This window comes from Ammospiza nelsoni, chromosome 8 (assembly GCF_027579445.1).
Source record: "Ammospiza nelsoni isolate bAmmNel1 chromosome 8, bAmmNel1.pri, whole genome shotgun sequence".
Lineage (NCBI taxonomy): Eukaryota > Metazoa > Chordata > Aves > Passeriformes > Passerellidae > Ammospiza > Ammospiza nelsoni.
Window position 1 is genome coordinate 24,925,554 of NC_080640.1, and position 27,526 is coordinate 24,953,079.

Consider the following 27,526-nt stretch of genomic DNA (forward strand, 5'->3'; position numbering starts at 1 on the left):
TGGGCTGCTCCTATATATGGAAAAGTGAAAGTGCCCAGATAATCATGTGAGGAAAATGGAAGAGCCCATTTCTTGGCAGGGGAGTTAGTTAACTTTAGGATACTTCACTAATTAACTCAGTTCTTGGAAACACTCTGGATTCAACCTGTGCAAGATTGGTTATCTTAGCAGCTCCACTGAGCATGAAGCAAGGCAGGAGTGCTAGTGACAATTCAGGTCAGCTGCTTTTCTCTTTGGCTCTCCCCTGATTCTGGGATCTATGGTGTACTTCCAGCTCTGTGTTGTGGTTTTGCAGGGATATATACAAAATGTGTAAACTCATGTCTTTCCTAACGAAGGACTAGAAGAAGATTGCTTTGCATCATATAATCATACTTTCCTTTTACTTTTTCATCTCTAGAAAACTAGAATTCTCTCATGAACTGTTTTTTTAATTTTCATTCATTTTTCGTGCACATTTGAGACAAAACATCTGATAAGATCTAGCACCACGCTGCTTCACAGTCTGCTACACAGAGCTTACCCTTCAGCCTTTGCTTTTCTTTTCCCCTGCCCTTTCTTCTATTGATACGGGTCAATTTTAATTATATTTTTGTATCATATTCCCATACTGTATTCCATAACCCTTACAATTACAATAACTGCTGAATCTCAGAGCTCAGTGATCGGTTCTGCTGCAGAGAATTTCTTCTAGTCAAATGGCTCATGTCTGGAATATGCTGAAGGTATGTCAGGTATGAAGGCAGAGGGCATTTTGTGGGTATTCGTGTCTTTAAGTAAGTATATAAAAAACAAGTAAACATATCCATGGGACATATTCACAAAATGCCCACCACTACTGCACCATTATAAGTAAGTGTACTTTTCCTTATTTCTTTACAGAAACCACTATATTCTCAATCTCTGACCAAAGCACTGGTCTATTAAAAAAATTAATTCCTTACCACTCTTCAGTTTAAAAACTTAGTTTACTTCAAACCCTTAGCCATTATTATTACTATTATTATTAATATCATTATTAGAAAATCCCCAAGATGATTCCTTAGATTCAGATTTCTCACTGCTACATATTTATGTAAGAACTCGCTAGAATTTTCACTTTCTCCCTACATTCCTGAAAACAATAACCAATGCCTGTGAATGTTCATCAGCAATCTGCTGCAGCATTGGCCCCTCTCCAATAATCATCGACACGGAATCGTTCATTTCAAACACTCTTCCTTGGTTTTCTATTGTACAGAATTCATTTCATGGAATGATGAGCACTGGTTGCACTTAAATCCCACAAATTGACACATCAGATACACATTATGAGGCACGGATTTCTCTGGAGTAAACTGTGGTCACCCCACTGATGTGAAGATACTGAAGATCCCAGCCTGAATTACACATTAACACCATACAGAAAAATAGAATTTGTAAAAAAACCCAACAAATAAGACCAAAGAGTAACTAACCATATTAAACCTAGTTAATCTGTAACATTCAAAAATTATATTAACTTTTAAAGTAAAATAGCATCATTGATAAGCAATCATTCTTAAATGCAAATATTTTCTTCTTCCTTATGGAGGCACCAAAAGACAAAATGGGAATGGATGAAACAAAAAATGATTTTGTGGGTATTAAAGAGTTTTCTTTCTGATTCTACAATCATCCAACAAAAGCAGACAAGACTGATTATCATTAGCCTGTGAATTCTACTATCTCTTGCTTCTGGTTTTGCTTTTCCTTGGTTTTCAATGCCGCTTAAGGAGAGAAAGTGTAGTTTGGGAATCAGCATTCATGGGTTTAAGGCAACACTTCAGGAGAACGCAGGACTCACACAATTCTCTTACCACATGTAAAAATAAAAACCCACAAGCTTTAAAATGCTGAAGAGCACAAGTATTGACATACATGAGGAATGAGTTTGCAGGACCATTGTATATTTTGCTTTCACAGTTCTTTTTGCACTTGCTGCTGTGTAGTTAAATGCATTGGTCCTTGTGACCTTTGGAGGGTCACCCTTCATTAAAAAGCCTCTCTGGTACTAGTACTCCAGAAATGTTGCCAAGCTGCATTTCACATTAACTTGTGTAACACCTCCAATGTGAGTTTCTTCCAGCTGTACTTTTACTATCAAGAGCAGGACATTTGCTTTATGGTCATGAGGCACCTCAGCATGTTCTCTTCTAGGACAACTATGACCAATGCTAATGCATTGTAGGATTATGTAATGTTTAATTTGGCTTCTCTTCCCAGACAATTTGACTTTTTAAATATTTGAAAAAAGGTAAGATAGTGCTTTACCATCATGTCTTTTTGGCATAGCACTCCTGTCTATGAAAATAAAGAAAAAGGATGACACTAAGAGAATGATTGACATCAGCATTTTTCCTTATTCCATTTTATAGATAATGACTCAGCACTCAACGTAACAGGATTCCAAATTTTCTATTAACTTTATTGCCATACTCACCTGGACTGAGCCCTAGTAAAGTTTCTCTGGAAATCTCTTTATAATTCATGTATTGCCCATCATTGTATTACTAGTATCAGTTATAGGGAAACCATTTCTTAAGCTGTGAAATTTCTCTCTCTTATCACAGCTTTCGAATGTTTAGGGTAATGACTTGATATGTAGAGATCACACACTTTTACTACAGTAACTTAAAATTACAATTCCACTACATTAAAGAACCAAAACATGTTCAAGTGTAGCAATATACAGGAATACTTCATGGATACAAATAACATGTAGGAAAGTGTTTTCCTAAATACTTCTGTTTTGTTCTCTCACTTTATCTTCAGATTTGATTTTTACCAAGTTAACTGTTTAACAGACTAATAGTTTAAATTTCTTACTTGGCCATTTTATTCTCACTTCATGCAAGGAATTTACTCCTAATTAACGCCTGTGGAAACAATTTTTCAGGTGTTTACAAAAACTACTTTAATACTAGATTCATTTTTGCTGTTTACTATTACTAGTTTCTATTATACAAATAATGTGTTTTCAAGGAGTTACTGCAGTCCATCTTTTTTTTTCCAGTTGGAAATGAGCAATAAATTTTGTAAGCCTCATGGGAATATCCTCTAGGGCTTCATGGTTGGTTGGTGAAAAGCTTTGACTTAGCCATTTTGGTTAGGGGAAGGTAACTGTTTTGGTTTATTTTTAGAGTTAACATAAGGAAGATTGGTTAATATGTGTTTATTTCCTTTGCATGAAGAATGACAAACCTGATCAAAGCAATAGAGTTTGAACATGGGGAATTCAAAATTTGCTTCCCACCTGCTTCAAAACTCTTGCCTCTATCTAATATTATCTGAAAATGAGAGTGGCTCAAGGCCTCCCAAACATGCAGGTGTAGATTTCACTGGCCCATAAACATTCAGGGTAAAATAAATACTGCAGAGCAGAAAAAAAAAAGGTTGTGGTTGTAGCAGGAAAGAAGGTAGTGTGCCCTGAGATGGGTGTCTATCACCCAGCAATCATTCTTTCATCTCATCTTTCACCTTCTCCAGACTGGACAACGGGACCTCCTGCACATGACCATGAGCGATTCACCCCTTTCATTCTGGAGGGCTTTTATGACTTTTTGAGTAAATACCAATCACAGTCAGAGCAATTTCCTGGTGTGCACTCTATCTAACTCCACAGTAACTTCAGCTTCAGAGGGGTCCTCTGTTGCATCTCCCAACTGCCATCCCTGCCATTTCCTAATAAGTGTTTCCAGGTTTTTCTATAGCCAATACCAGAGGAAATAATTAATTTTGCTTCTCTCCCCTGTGCTTGTCCTTTTTGCATCTATTTGACCTCAAACTCTCTATTCCAATGCCTCACTGAATCACAGTGTTTAAAGCTGGACAGTCTCTACTCCAACCTTCTGCTCAAAGCAGGACCAACTTGAACAGGTAGTTCATGGCCATTTTATAAAGTAATATGTGCCAGGCCTTTATACATGAAGTGGCAACTTTAAGTTTCTTAGGAAATAATTAAATCTACATTGGGGTTAAATTGGGCTTTTGTTAAAATATATCTTAGTGTTAATTACACTGGGAGCATTATTTCTTTAAAATTAGCAGAAATTAATACAATATATTTTTTATTTATTCACCTAATAAAAGTACTAGCAGTTCATGTCTCAATCCCAAGATAATGATAAATTAAAGTCTTTTTTTGTAATCATTTTTCATAAATAACCCTTGTTGTACCAAAAATGGTGTAAAATAGCTAGATTAGTTAAAGTTTTCCATTTGCTGATTGGTTACTATTGCTTCATTTAAACAGCATTAAACCACACTGGTATATAATCAGTTCTGCCTTTAGTCTTTAGCAGTTTTTCTGTTTAAGTTATAAGCTCTGTAGAGCAATGAATAAGTTTTTGTTTGTGATACATGCTTATGTGAAGCCCTATTACAACAGAATCATAAGTTCTTTGTATCCTTCACAAATGATGAGAGGGTAGAAAGGAAAAAATAGAGCCTTGTTCCATACTCACCTCACACAATTAAAAGTTTCAGTTTGCAAATGTAGCAGTGTACAACATACATATTTAGCATTTTACTCATAAGCCACCATAGTAAATGCAGTAAATTCACCCATTCATTGCTAAAATGATGCCTTAGAAGGTATGGAAAAGTCTTCAATTAGAAATTATCTCCCTTAAACCTTACAAAAAGCCATCTATGTATTTTGCTGGATGTTTTTTCCAGCTGCTATGGTCAGTTTTTTGGCTAGGGAAAGACTGTCATCTGACATGTAGCAAAGCACAAGCCCTAATTTCAATTGCACGGGGTGTGATCACACATGAGATCCACAGCAGCCACAGTTTCTTTCTGTGGGAGCAGTTAGGGCTCTTAGCTGTGAATGACAGGTCTGCTCACCTGCCCAGACTAAACCCCATTACAGCCATAGATCTTTATCTCAGCTTGGTTGGGGAACTCCGCTGGCTTCCAGCAGCTTGGGCTCCGGATGATCTTCTGCTTTCCCGTGTCTTGTGACATTATCAGTGCAAACCATTAGGATTTCCTCAGTACCTTAGGAAAGAGACTGATGCATTTATCTATTACCCAACAGTTTCTGCTGCAGTGTTTCATAGATGTTTACAGTACAGGTGGTCTTTGGACTTTGAAACAAATATTGACTTTAGTGCATGAAGTCAGATTTCAGAAACCTATCTGCAAGAACAGTTGTGGAATTCATTAATTCTGGCTTCCTGACAAGGAACATTAGGTTAAATTCAGACACATTTGACTTTTTCTTGAAACAATGCTGGAACATACTTTTCCTTCATCTGGTATAAAACTGTGTCTACTTCTCTGGACCAAAACCCTTTATAAGTATTCTGTTTCACATACACTACACATAGGGAAGTAGTGTATGTTTCCTACCCTACTAGTGTATGTTTTCCCACTCTTCTATGCTTGCAATGAAAATACTTACATACTTGAACTGCTTGATACAGGCAAACACCTATTTAAACACTCAATACTAATCTAGTAAATAATGCATAGCATAATTTTACATGCATTTTGCATTATTGAAAATAACTACACAATGTTGTGATCTCAAGAATTAGACTTTTATGGCTATCAGGAGAAAAAGATACTGCACACATCCAACATCGATTTTAGCCATGGTTCCTATCCGTGGTTATTCAGAGTCTTTTCAGAAATTCTCTCACTGTCACTGCTACAGAGCTCAAATGCTCTACTGGTGCTATGAGGTCTGCAGGACACTCTAAACTAAATCAACTGACTGGTGACATCTTTCAGAAATCCTCCAACCTGACCTTGCTACTACAGCTGATCCAGACTGGGAAGGTTGCCACTTAGGTAGCAATTTCACATATTTCACCTGGGCAAATATATTACAACCAGCAAAGATTATTATCTTTTATCTATGTCTGACAGATTTCACTGCAGTTAGTCATTTAGCAGTTTCAGATAAGCAGGTCTGAACTAAAACAAAGCCAAAACTACTCTTTGATATCTGTCTAAACATCCATTAAGTAATGGAAGAAGGGTATGCAGGATCACCTAACACAAGTATATAAACAGTACTATACAAAAATCCACACAGCAATCACAACACATCAATGTTTCTAGATTCCAGTTAATAGAATATGGAATGGGAAATGGATCTCACCAAAAGATCTTTATGCTTATAGACATAGTTGCCTTTTCAGAGTGTCATTACGACACTCTTTGCTTTTTCTTCAAGTCCTTTACCCTGAAACAAACTAAAAAGCTCAAGAATTATAATGTGTTACAATCTTGCTTTGATCCTTAGCAACAAGAACACTTGTAGCAATGAGAAATATCAGTACCTGGAATGTTATGTCTTACTTGTTGTACTAAAACATGAAAAATTATTCAAATGAACAAAAAAAGTCCCCCAAAAACCTCCTGAATATGATTAGTGTTTGCAATGTGAATTAAGACTATAAACTTCAAAATTTTATTCTTAAGGTTTAAGATCAATAGCTTTTTCATTTTTGCAATGGAGAGTATTCAAGTTATGCACAAATCTCAGAACTCCAGAAAATAAACCAGCCACACTAGATCATCTCAAGGAAGAAGACAGTTTTAGTGCTTTAAGTGGAAACTGAAGCCTGCAGCTCTACTAGGCAAGGAAAGAGAAGGACAAACCTAATCCCTTTACCATCTTAAACCCTACCCTACATAGGTGTATAGACTCCCCACAGGTAGCAGCTCATAGCTAAACATGTGAAAGAGTTGATCTTAGGGTATATCTCTATCTTTCTTCTCCAATATTTTCTTACCCATTGATTCTTCTTTTTTCCCTCTTCCAGGTTTTCCTATTAATAAATTTAAGGAGGGCCTAAATTTCCTACATTCACATCAATTACTTGATTTCTATGCAGAGGATTCTTTCCTGTTTCCTCACAGGAGGTTGACAGCTTATAGGTTTCCTGCTGCTGCTTCTTTTTTATGTCCATAATCTGTGTTGCTTGTAATTAAACACCAGTGTTGCCTTTGGCCTCTCAACAGTTTGGTAAATCAGCCAGAAAACAGAGATCAGAGCAGACCTGCTACAATCAAAACCTATCAACTACTCCTATTGACCCTGAGAAGAAAAAACATTTGACTCATACATATTAGAAGGTTTAGCCAGTGAAGTGAAGCATCTCATTTTCTGCTTTTGAAAATTGGTATTGAAATCAGCACCTGGCATAAGCCAACTCCTCCAAGGTATCTTTTGGCTAGAAAGAAATCTTGGCTAGAAAGAAAACTAATGGCAAGTTTATACTCCAGCTTAATTGTTAAATTCTTCCCAATTGCTACCAATGGCTTAGAATCCCAAGAGCACCAGTCAGAGGTTGTGGGTAATCAGCTCTTGTTTGTTCCCTCTCCCCCTGTGCAGTACCATAAAACACATCACTGGGATTCTGCAAGTCTTTAGAGGCAAGGTCAGCCAGGTCATTTCAATGTGTAATTATTTTTAAGACACATAGATATTCCCACGCAGTTGGCATGAGTGTTTTACTAGGACTCAGGTTGGATTCCTGCCAGCAAATTCAGTAAGCACAGACCTGATCTCCTTAGAAACTAAAATATGAAATTAATTTACAGATTTTTGAGTGCACAAATATGCAAACCTATTCAAATCTGTGGGTTTCATTTTTATGGTGTTTATAACAACGAAATACTGTAAGCAATTTTTTTAAACTTAAATTAGGAATTTACTTGTCCTACCAAACAAAGAAAAGTTGAGAGAATTCAGTGGACCTTTCTCTAAAACTTAGATGGTCCTTTGATTTAAAGAATATGGAAAAGAATATTGGTATATGGATGCCAGCTGCATGAGCTCACCACACACAAAAGTGGTGACTTTCTTGTAGTCACAAAATAATGAAAGAGTTGTAGCTGCTGGAGAGACTTTTGAAGAAACTGCACCAAAATAAAGAAGCCTGACTTTACTCTGTCAAGACACAAGCCAAATGTATAGAAATAGAAATACATAGGTCTGGCTGTATTTCCTGACTTTTTGTGCCATGCAAAGCCTGAGCAAATTCATAGACAGATTCACACACTGTAACTATGCTGAGTTTTTAAGTGATAGCTAAAAAAAAAAAACAACCTAGAGAAGTCACATAAGGAGGGTAAGGGGAAAACATGCTACAGTTAACAGCAACCTACATGTGAGCAGTGGCAAAACCATTTATCCTAAAGATACTAAGAGGCAGGTGCCTATAAACACAAACTTTTGAGATAAGAGAATAGTCAGTGTTTCAGTATAGTGCTTTAGTATATCATCAGTGGTAGTTTTTATAGGGTTCATGATTCTTACCAATAAATCTGACTCTATAGTTTTAAAATACAAGCAAATACAAAAACATTTAACCCAAGTTCAAGTGAAAAACAAAATACAGGTGTATTTTTGCTATAGGCTCCACTTAGACACATATGCCCACAGAAAAAAATGTTGAGGAACAGCTGCCTCAGAACTGCACCCCAGTCCCAGCCCTAGAAATCTTCAGCTGTCAGGGCCTAAGGGTAACTTTTCAGTGCAGCCTGGCTTACAATCAAACAAACAGATCCTGTTTCCCAGGTTACAATTATCAGCTAAATAAACAGAATTTTTTTCACTTATCTACTAAACACATCAGTGGCAAAACCGCAATTGCTTATGATAATGAAGCAAATACAGGTGTGTCTGTGTGCAGCCAGTCATTTCTGCAAGAAAGGACATCCAAGAGGTGGAGCAGAAATTGGGCAGTGTGATTGGAGAAGCCTAACACACTCCCAGGAATGTGACTAGAAACACAGCAAAAGAGAGCTGCAGTGCCCCTCTGCTGAAATGGAAGTGATTTATTATCTGAATGTTTCCTCTTTCCAACCCTCCCCACAATTAAGCTCTTTTTATTTCTGTGCTGCCTTGCAGATACAGTTTGAGGCAATAATTTCTCTCTTGTTTTAATATTAAGTGCATTAAAAATTTAATAACTAGGAGATGGTTTCTCAGGAGTAGAAGTCTGTGATAGTTGAGAGTTCAATCCTCTTATGTTTCAACCACAACTTTTTCAGCAACTTCAATGAGACCAAGACTGAGATCCCTGGAATGCATCTTCAGTACACCAAAAAAGGGTTTGCCTCAATTTTTTTGAAACCAAGTAACAACAATCAGCTCTATAATGGAGCTGAAAATATGACTCAGTTCATTAAGAAAAACAGACTAACCAAAATACTGATCAAGTTCAAACATACATCCACCTCCTCCACCAGGAAAAGCCAATTTCTTTATCTGGCATCTGCTAGACAACATCTAAACTATGAAGGAACCGCTGAACAAACTAATTCACTGAACTGAAACACCAATTGGTTCTTGCATCAAACTAAAGTCACGTTTTCCACAAGTACTTTCCCAAAATTTTTGGAAGAAAACCCCAAAATTTTTATTATATCAACTTCTATTGAGATCCATGAGTGACTACATGGAGAAAATGGCAGAATTCCCTTGGGGAGTCAATTAAAAAATTCTTAAATCTTTTACATACCCTTAGAGAAGCTAAAATTATTCAGATAGCTTTGGTGCAATATGCCTAAATATAAATTTTTATTTCTAAGTCAAATCCAATCTTCACATCATCATTTAAAGTACACTGAATTTTTAAATTGTGATGGATGAAAGTAATGGGGGAAAATCTGGAATTTTTAGTGAAGCATATATTTCTGTAGCAGTACAGAAATGTCAATACAGCCTTTGAAATAGATAACTCAAGAAAGATTAATCAACAAGGACCAAATGGCAAACTTCTCTGCTCATTCCATTACCTGACAGTATGAATGTGCATTTACTTTCAGGTGCTAAAACAAACATGCCCAGTATAAATGTATTAATAGGGTTTGAATTTTTGGACATTGATTTTGGATGACCTATCTCAGACAGGCTCTCATAAATGTAATTTTTCATGATATAGTATCTTCTAATGTATTTAAATAAAAAACAGTGTAGATTACAAAAATTCTGATCTAAATTAAACACTAATTTTGGTTAATGATAATGATTCTATGATGTACAAGTAACTGGGAAGACCCACAGTACTGAAGTTGCATATACATCTGAGAACTCTCCAATTCTGAGAATGAGTCTTCTGCTTAACTTGTTAAAAATCTCCTACACTGTGCCAGCTCAAAAAAAAGGCACCTTCCTCTACCTGGCCTTTCTTCCATTACTATTAGCCCAATGCCTGTACAAATGCTTGCAATAGTATAACTTCTTGCACTGTATGAATTGTAACAAATACTCAAGTGTAAAACACAATGACTGCATGAAGGTCTATAATGGCAGCACCAGAAAACAAACAAAAGTAATAAAACCAAGCAAACAAACTCCCCCACAAGGAAACCCAAACAGAAACTCCAAAAAAGCAACAACTCAAAAACAAAACTGTAAAAGCAAACAAATACACTGGCAAGATATTTTAAAAAGTACATCAGTCCTTATCAGCAAATAACAGGCTTAGACTCTCATTTCTAGCTGTAGTCAATAGACAACACTGCTCTTTTTCTAACCTAAGTACAGGAAATTCTTCAAAGAAGTAAGGCAATTAATAGCTGACTTCAAATATGAGTAAGCTGTATTAGCAAAGTTCATAGAAATTCAATTTAACATTTAATCCACACTAATTCATATGGCTCCCATTACCATTAGCAAATTACTGTATAAAACTTTAGCTTACAAAAAGATAAGTTAGTTCCTTTAGACTATGAAGGAAAATCATTCATCATAAAAGGGACTGCAAACTGAATAAAACCTATTCCATTAAAAGATAACTTTAAAATAAATGTGTTTTCTGCAACATGCATTTCTCCATGCAGGAGAAGGTTCTCACACTGCAGAGCTGTTTTCACCTCTGTGAGCAGAGTGACAGTTAATCTGGATCATTTTGTCCTATTCTGGGCTTCATATCTGTTTTCATCCTTGTGCTTCAGTATTGCAGGAATGAGAACAGCTGTGAATGGGCATGTTACTATCAGCATGTTCTCTGAAGGATCTGCACATGGCCTGCTCACCCTAAACAAGACTGCTCTTACTCTGAAGAAAGGAAAAATGACAATTTCATAAATTTTCTGTCAGTATTTAGAACCTTATTTTCAGTGACAGTTTGCATCATCTGTCTATGAATTTTATCCTTCTTTCCTAAATTTCACAAAAATTTATTCAAAGGGAGTGTAAGCTGCAGATGAAGCTACCTTATGTAATTGCTTATTTTTTTTTCTTTCCAATGTACAATTTTACATTTTATGCAGCGGTGAAATTGTGCTGACACTTCTGAAATCACATCATGTGCAGTAATTAAAAGAGTAATCCATCCTCCTCCAGGCTCTAGCTTGCTAAATTCCAAAGAAGGTGAAAGTTCAGAAAGAGAAGGCAAAAATTATTTTAAGCTGCCTTAATTTCCCTCCAGGTTTAGACACTCAAGGAGAAGTCATCTTTGTTGTGAACTACATTTTCAAGTGACCTACAGGCAGGTTTGCACCTCAAGAAAGCATGGAGCCAAGAACTGTTTACCTCTTGTCACATATCCAAGATAAGAATTCCTATAAAGCTGTAATGCACCAGGTCTGTGCACATCAGATCCTGAAAAAAATTGGGAATTCCTATAAATAACATTTTAACAAGAAAAGTTTTTTGTACCTAATAATAAAGAAACAGGTAAATTGGAATCTAGCATTTTGTTTTGACCCTTGCTTAGTAATTTTCTGATAAAAGTTTCCATCCAAAACTTCCTTCCTTGAAATAAAGTGAGGAATATGAACTGCAGCATCACAAAGAAAAAGCCATAGTTAAAAATAAGCTGAAACAGAATGATAAACAGAAGTTGCAGTTTTCATAGGCTGTAATTGACAGAGCTTCCAGTATGCTTATTTAGGATGCACTCTAGTGGACACACATATAACAAAATCAAACAAAGATACAAACAGATTAAAGGATAAAAAAATGGAAGCAACATGTCATCAGAATTAATTTCTAGCATGTTTTAAAATAGTATCTTACTTTCTGAAGGCTGTATGAAGGTTGAAATTTTCATGGTCAACATGGCTGGACATTAAGTGTTGAAAATGCACATCAGTTACCAATTTTTTTAAGTCTTAATCTAAATATTAAGAATCAGTTATAGATGTTGTTTCAAAAACAAATTCCATCTGTTTATCTATTTACTCCATCCCTTTGAGATTGGCACAAGAGGCTGCTGTGTATGCAGTGTTAACAAGTGTAATTAAAACTGTGGTATCAAAGCGTGTCCTTGAATGATTCTATTGTAACTGTTTGTAACAAATATAATTGTAAACTGTGTCAAAATCTGGAACATCAACGACAAGGGTGTATTCATGTCACTGGAAAAGTTTTGACTATCACAGGAACTGCAAACCAATCAGAATTATTGTAGATAGCAAAGCCTGACCACTTAGACACAAGAAATAGTTCCACTTTTCATGACTCCAAAAGTTTCAGAAACATTTCTAAGTATTTATACCCAGTAAATGACTTTAAGGATGCTCATATAAGACATGGTTGTTAGCAGCATTCAAAAAGCAGTGTAGCAATAAGATGGGCACAGGATTTTTTTAAATAGAGATACTTTAAGGGAAAAAAATAATATATTAATATATAGAAATATCAATAGTGCTCATGTTTTTAAAATTTTGTAGGATTATTCTTAGTCTGATCTACATGATCAAGCCAAGTTATTCAGAGCAGGAAAACATTTATTATGTGATTGACCCTTGTCTGTTGGGTGTACAGATATTTTTAACAGTTTGCCAAAGACAGCAAACCACTTAGACTCAGCAATACTATTAAAAAAAATTGAAGTGAAATTATCAGAAAAATCTCTTTCATCCCAAGACTGAAGAATGCAGTGAATGCATTAACTGTGCACTGATTTTCTAATGAAAGCTCTTTTCATTACACAATATTGGCCACGACCATCTAAGCTGTAGTAGAAGGCATAGATGCAAAGGCACATTTTATAGAAGAACAGCAGGATTTCTTGATGCTGAAGTTTTTCCATTTATAACAAAGAGACATAGAACATTCTTGACAACCTATACCAAGATTACAAACATCTGTTCTTTTAAAAATTCAATATTTAATTATTATTTAACTTATTTTTATAGATAACCATGGATCAAATGAAATATTCTTCTAAATTTTTAGAAGTAAAGTTTTAGAAATAATGATGGTATTTAGTAGAGAACATATTTAATTTCTTGATTTACAAATTCAAGAAAAATGCAGTAAAGTCTTAAAAACTTGATTAATCAAGACTAACATGCAGACACTTGCAGCTTACCTAGTACCACACAATACCCAAAAAAGGTTCTAATAATAAATATAATAATAAATATATCTTCCAATGATAAAGACCTAGATGACCTCATGACTTCTAGGAGACAAGATCTTCTAGTATCTACTGAGTCAGAGTTAAATTTACCTCTTTCAAATACATTTGGGAATTCTGATTGGATTTTTGCACCAAGTTTGAAGTCCAGAATACTCTCTCCATCTTTTAATCTGCAGAGCATTCCCTTTTTTCTGTCAGAAACCATTCAAATTCTTGAAAATAATTTTCAGTAATATTTTATTCTTTTAACATTGATTCAAATGATCATACTGTAGCATCCATCCTCAAATCATATTGACACTTTAGTTATATTGTTATTTATTATGGTTACTTCAATATGCAACAAGTAGAAAATACATTTGTTGCTTTCACTTCAGCTGCAATTTTCTTCCTATAAGTCAGCCACACTAGTTACAATGTTTTAAGAACAAAAAGGAAGAATAGGTATCAGAAATAACAGACTTTATAGAAAGACCTTGAAAACACACACCAGAGAAACAGTTACATAAATCAGTTATATTTATAAAATACATAAATCAAGATACTACACTTCAGGATAGCAAGTAATGAGTAGAAAATATATTTACTGCTCTAAGGTCAGTTCTAATTTTCTTCTTCTCCTTCTTCTTCTTCCTCTTCTTCTTCTTCTTCTATTACTGTTGGGAGGTCTGTTTGACCCTGGAAAACAACAACACAAATATTCTACCACTTACCAGCATTCACTGAGTTTTGTAAAAAGGAAAATAGAAAAACCTGCCCATGGCAGACAAGTTGGTATTTATCAGTATAATCATGTATTTTTCCATTCAATAGAATGAATACAATTAATATCATCATTTTATTATAAAATCCAGCAAATTTGGATGATGCATTGTGATTTTGAGGGCAGAATCAATAGTACAAGCATATATGCCTTATTTTATCAATCTGTTTGTAATTTGTAGCAAACATGTCACTGTAAAACCTGAAATAACATCCCCAAAAGCCAATGGAATCTAACACCTTTAGGCATGAAAACCTGGCACATGTAGAAAGTAGCAGGCACTTAAGACTCATTTTCCCTTCTGGTTTTACAATTTTCTTATTAAAGAACCCATAAAATATGCCCAAAGCCTCAAGAATATTTTAAAATATGTAATTATCAGAAAATGATAAAAACTGGGGCTATATGGGATCTTGCATACACACCTGATTTACCTCAGTGGAAAAAACACCTGTGAAAAGCTGACCCTAAGAACAGTCATAAGTTAAATTTTCATAAATCTATTGTCAGCACAGAAAAGCAAATTTTTAAGAATCAATAATTTATAATCTGTTTCTAAACACTTACAGGTTCACTCTCATCTGGCTCCTCAGGTTCATCTGTAACTTCAGCTATTGCCTGTTCATTTTCATGTGGTAAAGAAAACCAGTTTTCAGTTCATGTCAAATGTCCCATGTCATGAAATCACATTTCAGGTGTGTTAAAATGACATTATGTATCAATGTAAAGAGAACACTTTAGATAAGTGCTATACAAGTTTAGTAGTATGGGAATATGTCTTGGTATGCTTAGCCCTATTTTTAAATAGATTTTTTTCATTAACAGCGATTTAAAGTTTTCATATATTATTTTTTGTCACTTTCATATGTTCATCTTCTTATAATTATGTTTTGTCAGTATTTTAGCAGAGTTTTATAAAAACTTAGTTATTTCTAAAATACTCTGTGCCCCAGAGAGTTTTAAAAGCTTTAGGGAGATAAGCATGCCAATGATCCCTGTATGTTTTTACTGAAGCAGCATTAAAAGACCATAAACATGGATATCTGTATAGACACTCTTTTGTTAGTATAAATTCCCATGCATCACTAAGGTAGCAGAATCCAGATGCACTGCAAGTCCAAACCACAGCTCTTTTTTCAGGTACAGTAAATGGATTTTGTGCTAACCCTCTGTAAAATATTACTATATTGGTACTTCAATTAGACATGCTTATTTTATAAAACTTTCTAATAAATACCATCAAGAAATGTGGAAGCATCAGGTAAGCTGACCTTATGCTGGATTTTTGGAGTAAATTTATGTTCTGCTCTGACCAAAATTCAAGTATAAAACCCAGACTGCAGAAGCCATGTGTTAAACAGTCCCCCCTATCTCCACTCCTGTTTCTTTAAATATGTATTAGTTCAAAACTTCTGCTTTGTGTTTTGTAATTGATGCCTGCATCTGGAAAAAATGGCTGATAAATGGCATTTTCAAACCACCAACTAAGCATTGGCTTAAACCTCTTGATCTACCTGCTTCAACTGCCTTTCAGCTTCCTTTTTCTGTGCTTCCAACTCTGCAAGTTCTTTCTCCAACTCAGCCTGAAATCAGTACAAGAAAGGACAAATTAGAAAGAAAAAAACCACATGTATCTTTTCCACCACATTGTTTACAATGTATTTTATATTGAAATAATAAATAAAAAGTAAGCATAAAACATAATTTCTATGTTATGCTAATAACAAGATCCTTTCATTATCATCATCATCATTTTCAAAGGTTTGAGAAAGGTATTTGATAAAGAAGCTTTACTACCAAGAGGAAGAAAAAACAGGTAACTGAAGTTAGTACACACTTCAGACACTGTCTCATTACACAAGCTCTTTCCCAGTTTGTATTAGTTATCTCCTGGATTAAGTTCTTTGATGCTTTGTGTAGTACCTAGAATACACTGAGGAATCAATGTAGAATCAAACCTATAGAAAAATTTGGCAGGCAATGTCATTAACATTAATCATGTCCATCAGCAACCTTCAGTATTTACAACTGGAAATATCTAACAGGAAGTGTTTATTAATTGGGAACACAAGTCTTATTACATCAAAACTTCAGAAACTGCATAATCTATTTATATTCAACAACCTTAGAGAATACTGTTTGCTCTTGCATTTTGTGAGCAGTTACAAACATGGTCATAATTTTCTATTCCTTTTTGGTAGATAAATGCAAAACTTACCTCAGTATTTGACTACAAAACTGAGTTAGGTTAAAAAAATGCATCTAATGTGAGTATTGTTCAACATCTTTCCCATAGCTTAGGTGAAATGATTTATTTAATTCTCAGTGAATTATCTCTAGACACAATCTCTTTATTTTCATTTACTATTTTACATCACTCATGAAACCCTTAAGAACATTACTTTTGGTTTGCAAATTACTAAACTCCAAATTTTAAAACTGCAAGTGAAATAAAATGAATGCATCTTACACTAGAGCTGGGCTTAATGTGATCAGCATAAATTTAAAATTAAGCTTATTAAAATAAGCTTAAATTAAAATTTAACCTATTAAAATAAGTTAAAATTTGATTTTAACATCATGGAAGTCATCCATACAAAAAAATCCAGTCAGGTCACATCAACATCACCATGGCAACCCTGGGTTCACATGACTTCTTTACAAAAAATGGCTAGAAACACAGATGTTATATTAATTTCATATTATAAGCCCAAACAGTACTTTCAGTTACTTCTCACATAACTCCTAAACTGGCTGACTTTTAACTTAACAGCCATCACTTTTTAATAACATTTTACTGCATAATATGTAACTTTTCCTACCCATGTGCTGACTAATAACTTCAGTTAATCAGAAAAGGGAAATTAAAATGCCTGCTTTATGTCACCTTTATCAAAATCATTATACAGCTATTAGAAGTATACATAGAGCTCCAAGATGCCACAGCACAATATGCTGCTTGGAATGATCTATTATTAAGTGTTAATAACCTGACGTTGCTCTTCCAGTTTCCGCTGCTCTTCCTCGATTTTTAACCTTTCAAGTTCTGCTTGGGCTGCCACCCGTTCTTCTTCCAGCTCAGCTCTCTCCAGTATTCTCTATTTCAGAGGTAACACAGAATCAATTAAATATAAAAATGGAAGATATATTAAATAGCATCAATTATATTATAGTAATCTTTTTCTTTTTTTTTTTTTTTGCCTAAGTTGGATCCACCTTTTCTTCTTCATCTAAGTTTCTTCTGTATTTGTAAATCCAGTGTGCAAGATACTCTATTGGATCTGCTGGCCGATGCTCTACAACCTCTGCCAGTCCTTTCTTCAAGCAATCTCCCAGGCATTGCTTCAGATACTGAGACTCCATCCAAATCTACTGAGAATGAACAGACAGATATTGGACATCAATGTCAGAATTGAGTTAGGGGCTTTAAGAATTCGTGCTTAAAGTGCAGTGACACATAGTCAGTGTCACTGACTATGACATTACCTTTTACTAAGCTTGCAATTTATACAAGTTATTTGGCAGTAGTTTAGTTCTTAAAAGCTCCAGTGGACAGGTCAGTTATAACAATCACTGCAGAAAAAAAAAGCTTAAACTTCACCTTACTGTTTAGACATGCATAATTCATAAGCTATTTAAAACATGCTGCCAATTCTAGGTCTGTATGATAACAATAAAAAAAAAAACCCTGAAAACTACAACACGACGTAGAAAACTTCTACACAGATACTCAAAGAACAGGCAAGTAGTTCTGAGGACAATTAAGGGGTGATTTTTGTTTGACCTATCAGAGCTATCTTTTACACGTGTATGCGAGGCAAGGAGCTAAAGCAGTCACTCCACAGTTAGGAAAGGCACAGATCTCCGTGCACACGCTTTACCAGCCCAGTAAACACAAGCTTTTAAGTAAACACGAGCCTTTCTTTGCTGTCAAGGGGGCTGAATCCATGCCGGGGCACAGAGCCCGGACACTTAGCACAACAGCAAATCCATTCCCATTATCCGCTGTCATAGCGGCCCCAGGTGACCCTAATGAGGCCGCCCACGTCCCCTGCTCCGGGCTCCCTTTAAGCCCGGGCTGGCCCCTCCCTTTCCCCTGGGCTGCAGGCAGGGCGGGCCCGCTCCCCATCCCTACGCCGGCTGTTGGGGCTCCTGGGAGGGCCTGGCCCGCTACCCCGCCTCGCCTCACGCTCCGAGAGAGTCCTCGGCAGCCCGTAGTGTCTGCCCTGCTTCTGGTGCCGCGGGATGCGCTGTGGCTGCTCGCCTTCCCTCGGGGAGCAGCCCCGCTCCGGCTCCTTGCCGGCAGCAGCTCCCAGAGCCCCGGGACGGCAGCCCCGGGCCCTGCTCCTGCCGCCCGGCCCGGCCCTGAAGGCGCGGGGTTGCTCCGCAACAGCGCCGGCCGCCGGAGCTGACGGAGGGGTGGCGGGCCTGCTCGGAGAGGTGACCGATGGCACAAAACGGGCAGGAGCGGCCGAGACCTCAGAGGGTTTTGTCGCCCTTGAGAGAGACCTCGAGAGGCTGGAGGAATGGCAGAGAAAAGCCTGAAATTCAGGGTCCTGCAGCTGGGGAGGAATAGCCCCACCACCGGGGCGAGCTGGGGTGATCTGCCGGAGAGCAGCTCTGTGGAGAAGGACCTGGGGGGCTGAAGGACAGCAAGGTTTTGCAGCAGTGCGCTTGTGGCCGAGAAGGCCAATGGTATCCCGGGGTGCCTTAGGAAGAGCATTGCCAGCAGGGCCAGGGAAGTGATCCTGCCCCTCTTCTCAGCCCCGCTGAGGCTCTGCTTGGAGTGCTGTGTCCAGGTCTGGGCTCCCCAGTGACAGAGACAGGGAGATCCTGGAGCGGCTCCAGCATGGGGCTATGAAGATGATTAAGGGATCGGGCATCTCTCTTACAAGGAAAAGCTGAGACACCTGAGCCTGTTCAGCCTTGAGAAGAGATGATTGATAGGGGGCCTCATTAATATGTATAAATACCTAAAGGGGAGGTGCCAGGCTCTGCTTTGTGGTGCCAACCACTAGGACACCACTGAATGGGCAGAAACTGATGCATAGGAAGCTCCATTTAAATAGGAGGCAGAACTTTGTGCGGGTGACCCCATACTGGAACAGATTGCCCAGAGAGGTTGTGGAATCCCTTCATCTAGAGATATTGGAAGCTGTCTGGATGCAATTCTGTGCAATGTGCTCAAGGACAGGGAGGATGGACCAGGTGATGCTTTCCGACTGTTTTAATGCTATCTCTCTGTGAGCAGTTTCCCTTCACAACAGATGCGATTTTTTCTGCTCCCTGCAAAACTCATCGGCTGTCTTTCACCTCAGATTTGACCAGCTCTATGTTTTACTGTCAGCTTCTAATCGGGTATTAAAAAAAACCTTACAAACAACTGCAGCTGGAAGAATTGCCTCTGTATGTTGTTAATTCCAACGCCTAAGTGCACTCACATTCTCTTGGCCGCTCCCCGGCAGAAATGGAAGGCGGGCTGCCTCCCTGACGGACCGGCAGCTGCCGGAGGTGCCGTGAGGGGCGAGGAGCCGCTGCAGCAGCTCGGGGATCGAGCGGGCCCGGCTGTGGCGGTCCGGGCCGTTCCGGCCGGGAGGTGTCGCTGGCGCCCCGCGAACGCCGCGCGCAGGCCGCAGGCGCAGCCGCCCGCCCCGGCCTGAGGGGCCGTGCACCATGGCGGCCATGGCGGCGGAGCGCGGCACGGCGGCCGAGGCCCTCGTGGGGCAGGTGGTGCTGCCCGGGGACCTGCTGCTGCTCCCCGCGCACTACGACGAGGACGCGGAGGGCGAGCGGCTGCGGCTGAGCGCGGGCACCGCGCCGCAGGGGCGGCTGCTGTGCGGGCCGGGGCTGCGGCGCAGCGGGGCCGGGCTGCTGGTGACCAAGTGCGGGCTGCTGCGGCACCGGCCCGGGGGCGGCGGCGCCTACTGGGTGGACTCGCAGCAGAAGCGGGTAGGGGCGCGGCGGTGTCCATATGTGTGTGTTTGTGTGTTAGCCCCCGTCTGCCCGCGCTCCCCTGACCTTCTGTCCGCCTCTCCCGCTGCAGTATGTGCCGGTGAAGGGTGACCACGTCATAGGGATCGTGACGGCCAAGGCGGGGGACGTGTTCAGGCTGGACGTGGGCGGCAGCGAGCCGGCCTCCCTGTCCTACCTGGCCTTCGAAGGCGCCACGAAGAGGAACAGGCCGAACGTGCAGGTGGGTGCCCTGTTAGCCGGCGGTGGCGCTTCAGCTGCGTCCTTTGGTGGCGCCTGTGTTGCATTTCAGTAGCTTTTCTTAGGGGAAGTGTTTTCAAAAGCCCGTGTTAGAGGAGATGGGCAGGTCTGGTTGTGATGGTTTCGCCTTGGTCCTCCTCGGATTTTGCACCTTTAGGCCGCCGCCTTTCTGGGGTTTCTTAGGAGGACTGTAACTGGCGTGCTCTGCTCTCTCAGCTGGCTGGGTGCTTCACTCTTGGTTTGCTCATAGTGCTGCCAGGAGCAGATGCAGCTCATGAGTAAGGTGCCTCTGAAAGGGCACTCATGTTCAAGTTTTAGAATATGTGATGCTGGTAGAAACTGTTAGTTGTGTGTCTTTTAACAACACTGTTATGAATGGTTGGGTAGCACACGCATGCCGCAGTTTCTGCACACAGATGAAATGCCATTACCAGAATGTAAAAGGAGGTGTAAAGAAAAAACAGGCATGTGTGATTTTTTTTTTATTGTTGTCCTACTAAATCATTATAAGAGATTACACCTTTGTTTATTTTGTTTAGGTGGGAGATCTTATTTATGGTCAGTTCGTTGTAGCAAATAAAGACATGGAACCAGAGATGGTCTGTATAGACAGCAGTGGAAAGTCAAGTGGCATGGGAATAATTGGACAAGATGGCTTCCTCTTTAAAGTTTCCTTAGGTCTAATAAGAAAGTAAGTACTAAAAAATGTAAGTAGCCGCTCTCACACGTAAGATTCCCACAGCTGTTTCTTCTGAGTGGTATGGGCAGTTTGGTAAATCAGCCTGTGTGATTCTTGTAGTGCATTGAAACCAGATTTACTGAATAGAGTATGGCTTGATCTAGAAGGAAAGTTTATTTTTCCTCTTAAGAGACTTAGAAGCTCTTTTGTATGGTGTTGCATCACCTGTTTAAAATAAGCGATGTGGTTGCCGAGGCAGTATGGAAAATAAAAGTAGTGACCTGGGGAAGTCAAACATTCAGGGTAGTGTTTCAAGTGTGTACATATTGCCTTGGAGTTTAAAACTTGGCAATGCTTGTTGTCCTTTTTGTGTGTTATGGGGTAGTAGAGGTGTATGTTTGCTGACAGCTTTCCCTGACAAAAGGGATCTTTGCACATCAGTACATGTTATTTTCCAACTTCCAAAGAAAAATAAATAACACTGAAATAAAGATACAGATTTAAAAAATGTAGGATCTTTAGTTTAAAACTGACATATTAGTCCAGGAACTGTTTCATAAGCTTTTAAATGTATCATGAACTTTGGAGTTGCTTATGCTGATGTAGATACAGAATTTTTTTGTGACTGTCAAAGAATACCAGGTTATGTGGATAAACAATAGTCAAACTTTGTTGTTGCTTTTTGGGTGGAGCTCTTTGTTTGTTTTATCATTCTTTGGATAAGCAATCTGGCATTGCAGAGCAGCTTTTTCATTCCTGTCATTGTCTGATTTATAGGTCCAATCAGGAGTCAGTGTGAACTGATACAAAAGCTTTTTGCAGCCATTCTGTTTTCCAAATTTTCAATGTATGCAAGTAAAAAAATAACAGCATATTACAAGTAAACTGCTAAATCCTGATATGATTTTAGCTTTTGTGAATACTTGTTCAGTCTTGATTTAATCCTAGACACGTTACAGTATTTATTATGCTGTCATCTAATAAAAATGAAGTAATCTGTTTATTTCTCTTAATACTGTTTCCTGAAGTAGAAGGGAAGTCCTGTTTTGAAAGACGCCTCTGGGGTGTCAAATAACATTTCAAAAATGTCATTTGGTCAAACAGTGTACTTTTAGAATTTATTAACTCAGAATGGTTGTAAAAGTATCAATTCACTTTAAACTAGTCAGGGGCTGCTTCGGAATCTAATGAGAAAAAAACTAAAATTACAATGGCTTAATTTTTTTAGGTGCATGTATTTTATATGACAGGAGCCTTGAAAATCTGATACTGTATTGCTGTTTTGAATGTATATGCAACTTTATAATCTTTCACTGTTTCTTAAATAGCTCCCACAATAGCAGGACTGCTGGAGTTACTGGTCAATAGTAATGTGGTGTCTGTAAGTGTGGGCACTCCTTCCTCTGACCTTTCTGTTTTTGCTCTTGTTTACAGGCTCTTGGCTCCCAAATGTGAAATAATTCAAGAGTTGTCACAATTGTACCCATTTGAGATGGTGCTGGGAATGAATGGAAGAATATGGGTAAAAGCAAAAACAGTTCAACAGACTTTAATTGTAGTAAATATTTTGGAAGCCTGTGAGCATATGACTGCACAACAGAGAAAACAAGCCCTTGCCAAACTGTCAGGGAACTAATAGGAGAAAACCTTGAAGATTTGTTTGTGATGATTGTAGGGTGTTTTGGTTATTTTTGTATTCAGATTTATATTAAAAGCCTTTTTTTAAATTAAATACTAGACTTTGGTCATTCTTCATTTCCCTTCTTTATCCACTTGGCTTGATTTAGTGTTGTTTAAGGAGTTTGGCTCACCTTTGTGGCTATGAAGCCCTATTTATGTTCATGAATTTTCTGACTAATGGGAAGATGTTCCCTATAAGCTTTCATTAGCCCTGAATTTTGAAGCATAACTACCTAGATCTTCTTTAAAAAATTGGTCATTTTTTGAGCTGCATATATTTGTTTTTATAGTTATTAAAATTGCAAACCATCCATGTTTACTTGGCATAGCAAAAAGTATTCCATAGGTCATTAATTTTGGTTGGGTGCTCTATTTATACAGTGACATGAAGTAATTAAAATATTATGAAATTTGGGAATACAAAAGCAGATAGAGAATACCAGATAATAATTGCAGGGTGTAGCATGAAGCAATCACAGGGTGGTTAAGGCAAAAAATATGTTCACAGGGACATTGTCACTTTCCCTAAGTGATGACCTGCCTGGTAGTATTAAGGACATAGTGATTAGGATTTCACAATAACAGCCATGTGTTTCTTGGTTCAAGACACTGTTTTCTTTAGTAATAGCATAAAGATGCCATAGAGCTTTGCTAATATTTAACGAAATCAGCATTTCTGAAAAAAGCTATGTTTGGCTTCTTTGTGTAACAGTCCCTTGATGCACATAGAGGAGGGTAAGCTCTCAGTGGATTTTAGCATGTGAGTCATTTGCTGCTGTTTTGAGAGAGGAAGAGAGCCCTGGATTAATGGAAGGGTAGTTACTGATGCCTTCTTCCTTTGGGAGAAAAGCTTGATTGTAGGCACCTAATGAACTGCTTGCAGCTCTTAGGCAGTCATTTACATCTGTGATGTTCTGTGGTTCTTAATGAGCTGAATAGTTTAATAGCAAGAGTTAAAGGAAATTACTAAAAATTAACTAATTAGAGTGAGCGTGAATACCATCTTAATTAAAGTGGAAATATAATTTTTCCTGTTTATTCTGTATTTCATCCAAAGCTTAACCTATGGCATTTGATGATAGGGTTGTCTTTGGCATCTCTGCCATTTAGAAATTGCCTCAGTCTAGAGCCAGCTCCTCTGAGTCATCTGTAATGTGCTTACCTAGGGCTTCCCCTGGTTCAGCAAGAACACAACACTGATGGTTTCCATGTGAGTCAAATGGCTACAATTCAGAATTCTTGGGAATTTCACTGTCTCCCTATTTAGCATCTAGGGCATTGCTCATTGGGCTTGGTAGGTCTTTAGTCATCTTTCTTCACCTGTCATCTCCCAGGTGAAGTGACTTTCATGCATATCCCATAAACCTTTTGGGTCTGTAGTCTATCTCTTACTACACATGAGAAGCTGTAAATTAATCACATTTTCATAACTTTTCTTCTCTAGAGCTTTTTCCACTTCAGCTGAGCAGGGCCTCTGCAGGTTGTCTGTTACTGGAACAATAGCTGGCATAGGCAGAAAAGCATTTGCCAAATTATCTCAGGGTGCTAACTTTTTTTTGTTGAATTGTTCTTGGATCATAGTAGTAAAACTACAGGAATGGGCAATGACATGGATCATTTCCTGGGTAGCTGTGGCTTGAAATGCCATTAGCCTTACCACTGCCCTTTATTCCTTTCCTTCCCAAAAGCCTGTGTTCCAGGCTTAACCTGCAAGATACAAATGAACAACCCCTGTTAAAATGCTGGCTTGGTAGTGCAGTACACAAATGGCAACCTTGACAGTTCTCAATCTACACACTATTTCATACCACACAGCATGCTGTCCATTCTCACCCACTTGTCACCCAAATACAAATTTAGTTAAATCAAGAATAGGATACAAAATGCATTAAAATTATGCTTGTTAATTATTTAGCAAAATCAACAGAAAAGTTCCTGGCTTTTACCCCCTACACAACCATTTTAATTATGTGCTATACTTAAATTTGCTTGACAGTTTATAGAGTGGAAAAAAATTTCAGTGGATGTGAACAAAATGGGTGTGGGGAGAAATGCTTGAAAGAAAGTACACTTAAACATATTACTAACAGAAGACTATATTTGTGTTTTGTGTTTTTTAACTTGAGCAAAAAAAACCTTATCAACATTCCTCAAACCAATTACAATTTGACAGGCTTTATCTAACAAAGCAGCCATTCAGGCAAAGTCTAAACAATATCTTTGCCAACTTTGAGTTCTATGTTGGTGACTAAACCAGTCACGAGGAAAGGTTATGGAGTGTAATTTGGTGCTAGGAAGAAAGGCTGATGGTGATTTAATTGTGTTCTGCTGGGAGTCTCCCACATTCCCATTAAAGGCACATGAACCCATATGTTTTAAAAATAGGACTTGCAGAAGGGATGCTGTGGGCTTGAAATGTACCTTGCTAGGTAAGTAGAACATCTTTCTGTTGCATTTCTCCATAATGTTCACCCTTACCAGGTTAAGTCATTGTTTAGAGTTGTTAATTTCAGATACCCTATGATTGTGCATTGGATACTTTGTTATATTGCTTTTCTTTCAAGCTGTTGTGATCAAGTTATGTAAAAATGGTAGATGTCAACATGGAAATTGTTTGTATGCCCGTGAGAGATGAGCCTAACCTCTCAAAAAGACAGTTCACCAAGAGTTAAACAGAAACTATGCATTGAAAATTAAATACATAGTTTGTAGCCCTTCCTAGGTTGATGTATAAAAAACAAATACTATCACAAAATACAGAAATGCAGTGTTGAAATTCAGTTTGAAAGTGACACATTTGTGTTTTGCTCTCGCAGAAGAAAGCTACACAGACAAATAGCTCAGTGTAATAAGAGGATTAAGAGCTCAGCTCTAAGGCTATGGTTAGAGTGTGGCTGTAGTTCTGCTAGATTAGAAGTTTACTGTGCCTAACTACTCATTACAACCTTGCCACCAGGAGCTGGAACTGAGCTTGCTGGCATGTGTATTTGATTCCCAGCCAAATTCTGTCAAAATGACCCACATTGGCACCAGCACTTCTAAGACCAGGGTTATTTTGGGTTTATCACATGGATGTTCTTTAGCAAAAGAGGTCGTGGAATTTTTCTCCCAGATTTTAAATATTAAGAACAGCTCATCTTCTACTCTAGGTCAAATTTGGTAGAGGAAGCCCAGTTTTCTGCCTTACATCTTGGACAAATGCTTCTAGTAACAGCTAAATCAACAGGTTGTTTTAAACCTTAAAAACTGATCACCTCCAATGCTTACATGGGAAGTGTTTACATCAGTTTTTCTAGCTACATACAACCACCTTGGTGAGATACATTATTTGACTGAAAGTTGTCCAAAAGACAGTGTAGGGTGCTTCAGTTGCATCAATAACACAAGCACTCTTGGCCTTACTCATGACTTCTGTAGATTGTAAGATGCTTAGCTACTCTTGAAGTCCATAGCAAAAAATAAACCTGCCAGTTTTATCACAGTAACTTGTAAGAGAAATAGCCTGGAAACATGGTGAGTGCCTGGATTTTAATAGAAGCTACACAGTAGTTGCAGGTGATGAAGTAGGATCACTGCAAAATTACTTGTTTTGCTCTGATGTCCTGATCTTGCAGAAGTGCAGTTTCTGACTTTTTAGTGCTATCTTTGTGGGTAATTTGAGATGTTGAAGAGCCTGGTTTTGCTTGTAGAGCCTGAGGCTTGATCACTATTCTAATGGCTTGAACAGTGATTAAATAAAACTTTGTTTTACTGGTCTTTAGTGTCCTACCTACTATGAGAATACTAAAAAATCAGAGTAACTTTATTTGTAGCACTGCAGTAAACAGGAGACAGACAAATTACAGATTCCGTTTTGCTTATACTTAGTAATTACACTTACCTGACACAAGGATATTTAAAGACTGAAGGACAGTGGGAGGACCAGTGACCTCATCTGCACTTTCCAAATGCCTTGGTTATCTTTTGTCTTGTAAATGGTAGGCTTTTCTGTGATTCAGTGTTTATTAGGCTATTGCAAAAGAGATTTGTTGCAAGAGTCTGTGTACCCACTGAAAAGACTTATTAATTCTTTCTTCCTGTTCTTGACCAGATGGAGGGTATTGCACCAATCCCTTCTTGGTGTCCCACTGTGAACTGCTTATGTGAATGAACTAATTTCAAAAGACCTGTATTTCCTTTGGTTTCTTCTGACTTCAGCACCCTGATCTGAGCGAAGAAAAAGCTGAGATTCTGTGTCTAGGCTGACTGTGTGTTTATTTCCTGACAATCAGGATGTGGTTGAGAACACCCCTACACAGGTACATGTCACTGGACAGCCTTCAAACGAGAGAGAGCTTCTGCCTGGCCTTCTGGAGATCTACATCAGTCTGAATCTGTGTGGCTTTGCCTTTAGTAGCACATAGGTGAAAAGTTCAAGCTGTATTTTTTTTTTTTTATGTCTACATTTAATCTTACTGGCTTGGTATTGAAAGTCTGGAAGTCCTTTTACAGACCTGGGGCCTAGATCCTACCACTGGCTTTCCTTGTTGCTTTGGAGATCTCCTGTTTCTTCATAGAAAAGACTGTTTGTTTAATATAAGCCATTTGTCTAACAATACCCTTGGTCTAAGGCTGATCTATAGAAGCATGATCCAACAAGAAAAAAACTCCTGAAATAACACACAGCTTTGTCATTCTGTACATGAATTGAAAGTTTCGTAATACTAGATCATGTTTTAGCACAGCTACTGATACACTGCATTCTGACTTACAGGCATGCCAGGGAAATTTAATTAACTGATGTACAAGCAGTTTACAGACTGATTCTCCTCATTCACTGTTATAAAACTGAAT

General features: G+C 38.2%; 2 protein-coding genes across 3 annotated transcripts; one reads left to right on the forward strand and one right to left on the reverse strand.

Moving 5' to 3' along the window:
• Positions 1 to 13,350: 13,350 nt before the first annotated feature.
• On the reverse strand, positions 13,351 to 20,257 carry DYDC1 (DPY30 domain containing 1). Of its 2 annotated transcripts, none has more exons than XM_059477177.1 (6): positions 20,143 to 20,257; positions 17,341 to 17,493; positions 17,115 to 17,222; positions 15,639 to 15,707; positions 14,692 to 14,742; positions 13,351 to 14,039 (listed from the first exon to the last, which is right to left on the reverse strand). In XM_059477177.1, exons 1-6 carry the CDS (start codon positions 20,194 to 20,196, stop codon positions 13,965 to 13,967), a joined length of 510 nt encoding a protein of 169 aa, XP_059333160.1. In that variant the 5' UTR covers positions 20,197 to 20,257; the 3' UTR covers positions 13,351 to 13,964. The 2 variants fall into 2 exon arrangements, with proteins under 2 accessions (XP_059333160.1, XP_059333161.1); XM_059477178.1 differs by lacking the exon at positions 20,143 to 20,257 and adding an exon at positions 17,611 to 17,699.
• On the forward strand, positions 19,804 to 22,745 carry EXOSC3 (exosome component 3). The gene is made up of 4 exons (XM_059477176.1): positions 19,804 to 20,073; positions 20,168 to 20,317; positions 20,874 to 21,025; positions 22,448 to 22,745. The coding sequence occupies exons 1-4, from the start codon at positions 19,807 to 19,809 to the stop codon at positions 22,647 to 22,649; spliced, it is 771 nt and encodes a 256-aa protein (XP_059333159.1). The 5' UTR covers positions 19,804 to 19,806; the 3' UTR covers positions 22,650 to 22,745.
• Positions 22,746 to 27,526: the final 4,781 nt, after the last annotated feature.

What these genes read in the sequence shown, in the direction of transcription:
- EXOSC3 (XM_059477176.1), top strand. Translation starts at nt 19,807, where the DNA reads ATGGCGGCGGAGCGCGGCACGGCGGCCGAGGCCCTCGTGGGGCAGGTG. An exon ending in TGGACTCGCAGCAGAAGCGG is followed by an intron (nt 20,074 to 20,167) that starts GTAGGGGCGCGG and finishes CTCCCGCTGCAG; the next exon opens with TATGTGCCGGTGAAGGGTGA. An exon ending in GGAACAGGCCGAACGTGCAG is followed by an intron (nt 20,318 to 20,873) that starts GTGGGTGCCCTG and finishes TATTTTGTTTAG; the next exon opens with GTGGGAGATCTTATTTATGG.
- DYDC1 (XM_059477177.1), bottom strand. Translation starts at nt 20,196, where the DNA reads ATGACGTGGTCACCCTTCACCGGCACATACTGCAGCGGGAGAGGCGGA. An exon ending in GCGGGAGAGGCGGACAGAAG is followed by an intron (nt 17,494 to 20,142) that starts GTCAGGGGAGCG and finishes CATTCTCAGTAG; the next exon opens with ATTTGGATGGAGTCTCAGTA. An exon ending in ACTTAGATGAAGAAGAAAAG is followed by an intron (nt 17,223 to 17,340) that starts GTGGATCCAACT and finishes CCTCTGAAATAG; the next exon opens with AGAATACTGGAGAGAGCTGA.